This window comes from Balaenoptera physalus (genome assembly GCF_965194825.1).
Source record: "Balaenoptera physalus genome assembly, chromosome: 1".
Taxonomy (NCBI): Eukaryota; Metazoa; Chordata; class Mammalia; order Artiodactyla; family Balaenopteridae; genus Balaenoptera; species Balaenoptera physalus.
In genome coordinates, this window is record NC_138882.1 from 175,272,200 (window position 1) to 175,283,781 (window position 11,582).

At 46.9% G+C, this 11,582-nt stretch overlaps 1 protein-coding gene across 1 annotated transcript; it reads left to right on the forward strand.

The window, feature by feature from the left end:
- Positions 1 to 5,046: 5,046 nt before the first annotated feature.
- Positions 5,047 to 11,488, forward strand: GPATCH3 (G-patch domain containing 3; the record flags this gene model as incomplete). Its single annotated transcript, XM_082440597.1, has 7 exons — positions 5,047 to 5,479; positions 6,752 to 7,170; positions 8,724 to 8,898; positions 9,233 to 9,292; positions 9,886 to 10,007; positions 10,116 to 10,243; positions 10,743 to 11,488. 7 exons carry the CDS (start codon positions 5,047 to 5,049, stop codon positions 10,978 to 10,980), a joined length of 1,575 nt encoding a protein of 524 aa, XP_082296723.1. The 3' UTR covers positions 10,981 to 11,488.
- Positions 11,489 to 11,582: the final 94 nt, after the last annotated feature.

The following is an 11,582-nucleotide window of genomic DNA, read 5'->3' on the forward strand; positions in this document are numbered from 1 at the left end:
TGAACTGTGATAGAGGGACATCCAACAGGCAGCAGGGGCTCAGAAGAGGTAGTAATTAAATCTGCCTGGAGATGGGAAAAATGCTTCAGCCAAGTGGTAGCTGCTATGAGCTAAAGAGATTGAATAGGGAGTTGCCAGGCAAGAGGGAATGATAGGTGCAAAGGCACAGAGGTGTCAGAGTTCAAGGGTGTTTTGCTAACTGCCAGTGGTCTGGGGCAACTGGATCCCAGGAGACCTAAGAGCAAGAGAGGATCCTGGAGAGTTGAACAGGGGCCATGTCACAGAACAAGGCAGCAGAGAGAGGCAATCCCAGTGAAACTGGTGGAGGCAACAAGGCTAAGGTTTCGGGGAATCAGGGTTAACAAAGGGGACCATCCATTTCTGGCAGGTCATTCTGGGTAGCTACTAAATAATAACCAGCTAACAGTTATGGAGAGCTATGCTCTAAACACATTATATGGATTATGTTATTTAATTCTTACAACTTTATGCTGGAAGTACTATCATTATCTCCATTTCACAGATGGAGAAATCGAGGCACCAAGTTAGGTAACTTGCTCAAGGTTACACAGTTAATAGTAGTAGTCAGGACTTGAACTCAGCTGGTCTGAATTTAGGGCCTATGCTCTTAAATGCTATGCTATCTTGAGTCTTTAACGGTCAGAGATGATCAAGTGGAGAATAAATAACAGCACCTAGACTCCTTCTCCCCACCTCACTGTAAGGTAGAATGAGAGTGAAAATGTAGTCTTGGGACTTCCCTGGTGGCGCAGCGGTTAAGAATCCGCCTGCCAATGCAGGGGACACGGGTTCGATCCCTGGTCCGGGAAGATCCCACATGCCGCAGAGCAACTAAGTCTGTGTGCCGCAACTACGGAGCCTCCGTGCTGCAACTACTGAAGCCCGCGCGCCTAGAGCCCGTGCTCTGCAACAGGAAAAGCCACCACAATCAAAAGCTGGTGCACCACAACGCAGAGTAGCCTCCACTCACCACAACTAGAGAAAGCCCCCGTGCAGCAACCAAGACCCAACACAGCCAAAAATAATAATAATAAATAAAATACACAACACACACACAAAAATTTTTTAATGTAGTCTTGGTTACCTTTGGGTTTAAGTTTTTTTTTTTTTTTTTTTTTTTTTTTTTGGGTTTAAGTTTTTGATGAGAAAACTTGTTTGCCTGTTTGCTCCCCCAAGGAAGCGGCCCACTTTCCCTGGAGAGAGTCCCCAGCCACACTCAGCAGCACATCCTCATGTTAGTGCCAGGAATATTCATTCCATCAGTGATGATGTACTGATAATCTACTACACACTGAGCATCCTGTGAGTCTTGGAAATTTCATCCCACAAATGGCAATTGTGTGTAATCATAAGTGCGTAACTTCTTGGGTCATCTAACAGCTTTTCTAGAGTACACCATTTTTATTTCAGTTCACATCATTTGCTACGTAACACTTATTTTTCAATTCTCAGATTTTAAAAAACATAGCTTTAACTAAACCTTTTCTGTATAATATACATAGAAGTATGCAAGTCAGACCTTTATAGCTTGGTGAATTATCACAACATGAATACAACCTTGTAACCACCACCCAGCTCAAGAAATAGAGCATTAGCAACACTCCAGAAACCCTCCCCATCATTACCACTCCCTCCTGCCCAAAGGGTATCACTAACCCCTGATTTCCAACATGATAAATGAGAGTGCTTGTCTCAAACTTTATATAAATGGAATTGTAGCATGTACTCTTTTGTGTTTGTCTTCTTTTACTTTATTATATCTGAGATCCAGATATAATCTATGCTCTGTGTAGCAGTAACCCATTCACTTTCATTGTTGTAAAGTATCCCATTACATTACAATTTATTTATCCATTATACTGCTGAGGAACATTTGGTTCATCAAATAATAATGCTAGCATTATTCTTGCACACGTTTTTTGGTGCACGGATGTTTGCAGAACTGGTGCTATATAACAAGAATCGGAATTACCGAGTCATGGAATGTGTGCTCAACTTGAGTAGATCTTGCTAGTTTTCTAAAATAGTGTACCAATCTAAACATCCATCGGCAGATTTTAGAATCCAGACGTAACGTTGTCCCTTTTCACAATTACCCAGATGCTCGTTAGAACTGTTTCTATTTTTTATTTCTTGAATAGGTGGATATTTGTGACCACCACAATGTAATCACTTGCTTTATTGCTTTTTGAAATATTATTTTCCCTTTTAAGATTTTAAAAATATTGAGTAAAATATGGGACTTCCCTGGTGGTTCAGTGGTTAAGAATCTGCCTTCCAATGCAGGGGACGCGGGTTTGATCCCTGGTCAGGGAACTAAGATCCCACATGCCACGAGGCAACTAAGGCCACGTGCCGTAACTACTGAGCCCATACGCTCTGGAGCCCTTGTGTCACAACTAGAGAGAAGCCTGCACACCACAACGAAAGATGCCACGTGCTGCAACTAAGACCCAACACAGCCAAAAATAAATTAATTTTTAAAAAAACTTTAAAAATATTGAGTAAAATAAAATATTTATAAAATATATGTAATATATAAAGAGTAACAGTACTGGGAATTCCCTGGCATTCAGTGGTTAGGACCCAGTGCTTTCACTGCCACGGGCCCAGGTTTAAAAAAAAAAAAAAAAAAAGAATAACAGTACAAGAACCCTCATCATTGTTCCACAGATCATTATTACCATCAGCTTTTGACATCTTTCTAAATCTATCACCCAAAGGTAATGACTACCCTGAATTTGGGGTTAATCATTTCTTGATCCCTCCCAAAGGCAGCAAGGCCTCCAACAACCAACCAGCTTTCCCTAAGCACCTACTATGTGAAAGGCGTACAAAGATGAATAATTAAAATAAGTAGGGAGGGACTTCCCCAGTGGTCCAGTGGCTAAGACTCCACGCTTCCACAGCAGGTTCGATCCCTGGTTGGGGAACTAAGATTCTCACGTGCCACAACTAAGAGTTCACATGCTGCAACTGAAGATCCCGCGTGTCGCAACTAAGACCTGGAGCAGCCAAATAAATAAATAAATATTTATAAATAAATAAATAAATAAATAAAATAAGTAAGGAAAGCCCTCTCATATTTGTGGCTCCCCATTCTCATGAAAATAACAGGTAACGTTTAAGGAGGGCTTACTGTATGCTAGGCATTTACTGAGGACTTTTATATACGTGATGACATTAAATTCTCACCACAGTCCTCTAAGGGTAGGGACTATTATTTCTATCCAACAGATGAGGAAATTTAGGTTCAGAGAAGTTAAGTAACTTGCCCCAAGTCACACTGCTAGCTAAGGATCAAATTTCTAAGCCTTGACTTTTTTTTTTTTTTTTTTTTGGCAGCACCACGTGGCTTGCGGGATCTCAGATTGAACCGGCCCGGCAGTGAAAGCCTGGAATCCTAACCACTAGGCCACCAGGGAACTCCCTTTATGATCTTAAAGCATACTTATATGTGTATCCTTAAAAAGTGTTGATTTGTATTTTTTGAACTTTATACAAGTGGAATATTCTGTTTTCTGACTTATTTTCACTCAGTATCATATACCAGAAATTACTGGTACTAAATGCCAGTTTTTGCTCTTACAAACACTGCAACTATGAATATTCAAACATACTGTCAAATAACAAACAAATCTGGACTTAGGAAGGAGGGACTTTATTTGAAGTGATTATTGCAAGGAAGGAAAGGAACTACTGAAATAGGGAGAAGGAAGCTATTGCAGAGAGAAGCTCTAACCATAAGACCTACACGTGTCTCAAGGGTTAGGCAAAGAGGTTTTCTTTCATAGGGGGGAGTAAATAAGGCTAGAAAGAACTGGGTGTGAGGAAGTGGGATGACCAGGAACGGTTTATGGCACAGTAGATCAGAGAATGTTTTACCCTGAACCCAGCCTATTCTCAGGAGGGGCTGTTAAGGAGGGGTTGTGTACAGCTCAAGCTGGGGGAGGGGGACACAGCGCAAAGTTCATGGACCTGGAGGAAGGAGAGAAGCTTAACCAAAGTTTAGTTAACAAGCATTTTGTTTTCGTTGCTCTGTGGGGAAAAGCAGTTCATCTAAGCGTTTATGAGGCAAAGAATTGAAATTTGGAGTCTGTCTCTAGCCTTGCCATAGGTAAACAAGGGGGCACCCATGAGTTTTATGTAAGTAATATAAGGAAGGGTGTCTCTGCAGTAAGTTGTGTTCCAGAACACAAAAGGGTGGGAGGGGTTTCTTAACTTTCACTGTTTTCCAGGATCACAGGGCTTGAGCGAGGTTCAGCATTGTTGGTACATCTCCTGATAAACATACGCAAGAATTTCTTTAAAATATATAACTATAAGTGGAATGGCTGGGTCAAAAGGTATGTGTAGTTTCACTTTTACAGGGTAATGCCAAATTGTTTTCCAAAGTGGTGGTACCAGTTTACACTTCCAACAGCGTATGGGAGCTCCAGTTGCTCTACATCGTCAGGATTTAAAAGAGGATTTGAGGATTTAAAATTTTTTGCCAAGCTGGTGGCTATGAAGTGGGTCTCATTACATTTCTTTGATGATTGAGATTGAGCATCTTTCATTGTTAATTGCATGTGTTTCCCTTCTGTGAAGGGTCTTCGGCCCACTTTTCAATTGGATTATCTTTTTCTTACTGATTTGTGGGAGTTCACCAATATGTTTTGGTAGCATAAATGGATTTACGACTGAAAAGGCTCTAAACGGATAAAGAATTGCGATTAGGTTTGGGAGATATCCAACAGCTAAAAATCTTAAACACTGCCCCTCCCTCAGGCTTCTGATTTGATCCTCACTAGCGCCTTATGAAAGAGAGCCGTAACCCCACCTCTCAGGTCAGTTTTACCCATCACCACCGGCTTCTGTCTGCGGGAAAGGGACCTAACGACCTCCTTCCGTGCTTTCCCAGCTCTTGGTTCCACGTCCACAACCCCGGCGAACTAATCACCGGTTACGCAGTATTGCAGCACCTCAGCGCCCCTCGCAATATTCTCGCAAGTGTTGGTTCCAGCCGATCATGTGACACCCAAGATGGCGGCGTCCAGCGCGGCGGAGGAGGCGGTAGTTTACTTAATAGTGAGCGGTATCCCGGCGGAGTTGCGCTCAGCCCAGCTACGGAGCTACTTTAGCCAGTTCCGGGAACAGCGCGACTGTGGCTTCCTCTGTTTCCACTACCGGCATCGGCCTGAGCGGGCCCCTCCCCAGGCTGCTCCCGACTCTATCCTAACTCCTATCCGCCAGGGTCTCGGCCAGACTTCACTCAACGATGCCCGCACTCTCTCCACTCAGGACTCTGCTCCCGCCCAGACCCGCACCTGCTGCTGCGTCATCTCGGTACGGGGGCCAACTCAAGCCCAGAGGTTTCTCCGTATGTACTCGGGCCGCCGGTGGCTGGATTCTCAGGGGACTTGGTTACCTGGTCGTTGTTTCATCCGCAGACTTCGGCTACCTACGGAGGCATCAGGTACGAGTAGGAGAGATAATAGACTGAGACTACTAGAGGCACTGGAACAGAGGCACCAGTCCGATTGTTGAGGATAAGTCAGGTCTCTCGTTAGGGCTCTTTAGGAGTTTATATCATTTCTGGACAAAGTTTCAGGCTCCACTCGCACGTTAGAAAAACTAGGGGGAAAAAAAAAACCAGAAAGAGGCCTATTCAGATGATCTTTCCAGTTTATTAAGTCTATTCCGAGACCCTTTTGATTTTGCACTGACATAGAAGGGGAAAAAGGAAATCAGATATTGTCTTTGTTGCTCCCCACCCAGTCCTCTGTTGGCAAGATGAAAATGAAGAGACAAACTTTTCTCTGGACAGCTCCCATTTTCATGGGAAATCACTTTGATAGGGAAACAGGAAGCACAGTAAAGGGCCCTCTAATTTATTCATTCAACAAATCTAGCCTGTATTGCTAGACGTAGTGTGACTCTAGCTGGTATGCAGAGAACAGTTGGACACCGTCTGTACTTAGAATCCAGAGAGGAAGACAGATTTGTAAAAAGGTAAGTGTCACAGAGATGCCATTCTAATTGTTAACATTTACTGAGCACTTCCTGTGCACTTACTGGGCACCGTTCGAAGTCTTTCGTTTTCTTATTGACTCCTCACAACAATCCTATAAGGTAGGAGCTATTGTTACTCATTTTATAAGTGAGGAAACTGAAGAATACAGAAGTTGTGTTATATTACAAGGTGACAGAGTCACAATACTAACTGGGCATTTTGCTCCAGAGCCTGTGCTCTTTTAACACCAACTGCTGTGAGATGACAGAGGAGGGAGAAACCCATTTCCTAGAAGGATTAAGAAATGTGGCTTTTCATTTGGATCTTGAAAGATAAACAGGAGTTGGTGGGAAAGAATGGTGTTCAAAGTAAATGACATTTGCAAAGACACAGAGATGTGAAAGCCCATGAAACTCTCAGGGCATGTTAAATTGTTTGATGTGATTGGAACACATGGTATGATGGTGTGCAGGGGGTGAGGGTTGGTGGCAGTTGAGAATCAAAAGGTCATCAGGAACCAGATCTGGAAGAAACTTGTGAGCTTAGCCTAGGTGATGAGAAATGGCATGAAATTACTAGGTGGTTCTGGTCAGGGAACAGAGGAAGGGACACTGGAAAAGTTTGAAAGGGAGAAACAGCATTAGGCTAAAGGATTTAAACCTTGAACAGTTTCTGGTTCAAGTGTTGCTGGAGACTTCTAGGTTTCAAGAGCTGTTCTTCTCCCTGCTTCCCAAGGTTTGGACTCCTTTCCCTTCAAGACCCGGAAGGAACTGCAGAGTCGGAAGGCTGAGAGTGAAGCCTTCACGCTGGCCGACCTGAGGCAACTGCCAGAGCTGAACCCACCGGTGCTGATGCCCAGTGGAAATGTGGGGACTCCCCTGCGGGTCTTTTTGGAGTTGATCCGGGCCTGCCGTCTACCCCCTCGGATCATCACCCAGCTGCAGCTCCAATTCCCCAAGACAGGTTCCTCCCGGCGCTACGGCAATGTGCCCTTCAAGTATGAGGACTCAGAGACTGTGGAGCAGGAAGAGCTTGTGTACACAGCCGAGGGTGAGGAAATACCCCAGGGAACCTGCTTGGCAGACGTACCAGCCAAGCCCTGTGGAGAGCCAGAGGAAGAAGAGGAAGAGGAAGAAGAGTCACACTCAGATGACGTGAGTACAGAGAGCCACCTTGTCCTCGCTGGCAGCTTAGAGAGGCCAAGGCATTAACAGTACCACTCTTCAGTTGTGTATTACCAGAGTTCTAAACCTGGGGTCCTCAGGAGGCTTCCAAAGACTTTGAACTCCCTGACATTGAACGTAAAACTGCATTTGCACGTGCAGGTATATGTTTCTTTGGGACAGGGGCCAGAGCTTTTATCAAAAGATTCTCAAAGGGGTCTTCTTTTCATTCCTTCAGAAGAAATGTAAGGAGGGTCCCTTTCATTGATGAAATCTACTGACCAAGAGACAAGATGACCTAAGGAAGCAGAGGCACAGCTGGGATGTGAACCCAGTCCCCTTCGCTGCTTGTCTAACTTCTGTGTGCTTTCATTATGTGGTTGAGAAGTCGCCTCTATTTTCTGACCTTGAGTCTGTGGGTTGAACACTAGCCTCCACTCTAACATTATCAATGAAATAGACATTTCTTCTACTTCTTTCTCCAAACTTGGTTGTTCATCCATACAATCGGGAGAGGTGTGATTTGTTGGGAAACTTTTTTTTTTTTTAAATGCATACTCTGGGTAAGAAGTAATTGACCTGTGTCTTCAAAGTTCCCAGCTCAGAGTTGCTAACACTTCTGGACCACATCCTTAGTGTGTGGTACTGTCCTGCCTTTTCTCCAGCACCTGCTCTGTAGCAGTGATTCCTGAGATCTCCTGGAGTTTAACTGGGGCAGGAGTCCCCAAGATTTCAAGCCAGGAGTCATTCTACAAGTCATTCCACAAGTCCAGTCAAGCAGTTGTAAACACAGGGGCTAGCGCAGGATTCCAAAGACATTCTAAGACTCATTTCCTTCCCTCAAAGAGCCTTCAAGCTCCCTGAAGAGAGAGAACCAGCATCTGGAAAGGGGATTGGTATGGTATGGGTTTGAACGCTGGCTCTGCCCCTCTCTTAGGCAAATCACTTTACTCCTCTAAATTGAGGTTTCCTCACCTGTAGAATGGGAATAATGGTGCTAACCTCACAGGGTTGTTGGGGTGATTAAAGGAGCTAAGGTATGTGAAGGGCCTGACACAGTAGACGATAGGTTTAGTTCTTGTCCCTTCTTTCTTTGTGACAGAATGTAGAAAGGCATAAACAGGGTGTATTGATTAGCAGTGAGAAATTCAGAGACCAGTGAGAGTGCTGTAGGCCTCATTGTGGGGGACCTCATGTGAGCTACAGAACTTGAGGAATGAGGAGGATTTAACCAAGTGAAGAGGAGGTGGTGGTGGCAGAGGAGGGCAGATATTCAGGCAGGGAGAACAACATGGCCAAAAGCGCAGGGATAAGAGTGAGTCAGGCTTGTGGCGGAAGGGGCCAGGTATGTTGAGAAACAGTCAGGGCATGGAGAGATGTTTTGGTCACGGCTTAGGGGCCAGAAAGTGCTGCTTCTCAGAGAAATTTGGAGGAAAGGAGCTGAGGTCCCATCTATGGGACCTCCTGTGCACTGAGCTGCCCTCCTCGTGGGCCTGAGGTCAGGAAGCTGGACGGGCAGGTCACCTCTCCCCACCTTCCCCCAGGACGACGACCGGGGTGAGGAGTGGGAGCGGCACGAAGCGCTGCATGAGGACGTGACCCGGCAGGAGCGGACCACTGAGCGGCTCTTTGAGGAGGAGATCGAGCTCAAGTGGGAGAAGGGCGGCTCAGGCCTGGTGTTCTACACTGACGCCCAATTCTGGCAGGAAGAGGAAGGAGGTAACACTGGCACCCGGGCAAGGGCAGGGGTGATCCCTGCTGCATTCGCTCAGGGCGCTCTGCTCCACACGGTGGGTTCCCTGGCAGTGAGCCCAACTAAAGGGCTAGGGAAGAGGCTTACGTTGGTCGTATATGAGAGACCAGCCATCCTTTCTAGGGTTGAGGGATCAGTGGAGTGGAGAGAAAATGCCCTCCTACAAATTCTGAATGACCCCCCTTCAGAGGAGAGATTTGAAGATAAAATCAAAAGCCCCAGGTTCTAGAAAGTCTAATTTAACTCTTGACAGAACTGAGAGTCCTTGGCTCACTCTGCTTGATGCTTTTCTATCTGCAGACTTTGATGAACAGACAGCCGATGACTGGGATGTGGATATGAGTGTGTACTACGATGCAGGTACTGGGCCAGAGGTTGCAGTACTGGGAGGTGGCCTTGCAGTGACACTTTACCAGACCTGCTTAGCAGAGGCTGAGACAGGGCACCAGTTCCCTTGGGGTAGCCCACTGAGAGGGTTCCTCTCTTAAAACATCGCTAGTTGAGTGCATTAAGTGCTGGTTGTGGGCAGAGCCTTTTTCCTTTCTTTGTGGAGGAAGGACGTGTGGCGACAGCCCTCAGGGAGCTCTGGTTCTGATGGGCAGACCCTAGTAGAGTGGGAGGGTCAGGAGTTCGGGCTCTGGTTAAGAATTTAGATTCTGGAGTCAGAAATGACCTAGGGTGGTTGGGGGGTGGGAAGGGAAGACCTGGGTCCTAATTCCGTCTCTCATTTTTTGGCTTTATGACTTTTCTGTACTTCAGTTTCCTCATCTGTAAGATGGGACAGCTGTGGTTCTTATTCTTGGCGAGCTCCCAGTCTAATGGGAGAAATAATAATACAGTAATAACACACCATAAAAATGAATATTTAAATCTTGTGAGGAGGGCCTAGAAACCTGATTTTACCCCCTTCTGCTGAGAGAGACCCTTCCACAAATTGGGCTCTACTTCCTCAGATGGTGGAGACAAGGATGCCCGAGACTCTGTCCGAATTCGTCTGGAACGGAGACTCCGTGATGGCCAGGAGGCCGGCTCCGTGATTGGACACCAGATGGGCACCTTCGAGCGCCACACCAAGGTGAGCACTGTGCCAGTCCACTGACCCCCCTCTTTTCCTTCTTTATCCTCATTCCCTTCCCCGCCCCCACAGGAGCCCCATCTCGAGTCTTCTCCCTTCCCTCTGCAGGGCATTGGGCGGAAGGTGATGGAGCGGCAGGGCTGGGCCGAGGGCCAGGGCCTGGGCAGCGGGTGCTCAGGGGTGCCCGAGGCCCTGGATAGTGATGGCCAGCACCCCAGATGCAAGCGTGGATTGGGGTGAGTATGGGTGAGGGACTTCCCTGGGAGCCCAAGTGAGCCTTTCAGCTGTACCCTCTTCCCTCTGGTTTTGGATTGGGTGCTAGAGACCCCTAGGGAATGAACTTCAGAACAGAATTAGAAGGAAAAAGTAGGTCTGGTGCTAATTTTTTCAAGACCGAGTCCTCAGGCTTGACAGGATCATTAATCTCCTGGGGGAGTCATTCCCCCAAGTCTGAGGAGTTTGGACTTGATGATTGCTATTAGAAAGTGACTGTAAGTCACAGAGTGGTGACAGTTGTTTTAAATTTCGTGTACTATTTAGAATGAAAGCAGTATGTGAGGCCTCTGGTTGCTGGCACTATCAATGGATGGATAAGGGGGCTGGAGAGCAAAGATCCAGATTTAAATGCTCAGTCTGGGACAAACCAGATATGTAGTAGCTATTACCCTGTCCTTTCTCAACCCCTTTACTGCGGTGAGGTAGCAGCCTTCTCACTGAGAGCTCTTTTTGATCCAGGTACCATGGAGAGAAGCTCCAGCCATTTGGGCAACCAAAGAGGCCCCGTGGAACTGGCTTAGGGCTCATCTCCACCATCTACGATGAGCCCCTACCCCAGGACCAGGGGGAGTCGCTGCTCCGACGCCAGCCACCCACCAGCATGAAGTTTCGCACAGATATGGCTTTTGTGAGGGGTTCCAGCTGTGCCTCGGACAGCGCCTCAGAGCCTGCGTGGCAGGTTCAAGGGCTTCCTTAATCAGGATCACTCATAATTGCACAGTGGCAGCCCTCTGCCTGGCCTTATCTCCCACGGAAGCAGAAAGAACTCTGGGAGCAGCAGTCTGCGCGGCTTGTTCAGAACTTGCCTTCTGCCTGTCTACCTCAGGGGCATTTTTACAAAAAGCCCCCTATCCTCCCCTTTAATGATAGGGCTTAATGACTTGTCCTCGGTGGTCTCCTAACCCTAGTCCCTGTTTGGGCTTGCTCCTCTTGCCTCCCCCAGCACCTTGAAAACTGGACTGACTGAGGTTATCGTCACAGCCTTCCTGGGGGCAAGGGGAGGGTGGGAGTGGGTTCAGCATGAAGCCCAGAAAGAGGGGAAAAGGGACACGGAAGAGGAGAGGATTTGTGGTTGGAAGAGATGGTCTTGGGGCGGGCCCTCCATCGCCTCTACCCTTAACTGGCTGGGACCGGGCAGCGGAGAGTCCGCTGCAGGTATCCCGGGTCTGCGACCTGACGAGAGAATAAAAAAGTTTACTACCGAATTTCTCTTTCTCTTCTAATTCGGTCGGGAGGAAGGCGGGGAAATCCCCAGAAAGGTAACCGCCCTCCCCCAGGCCCCCACGTCCGCCCCACGCA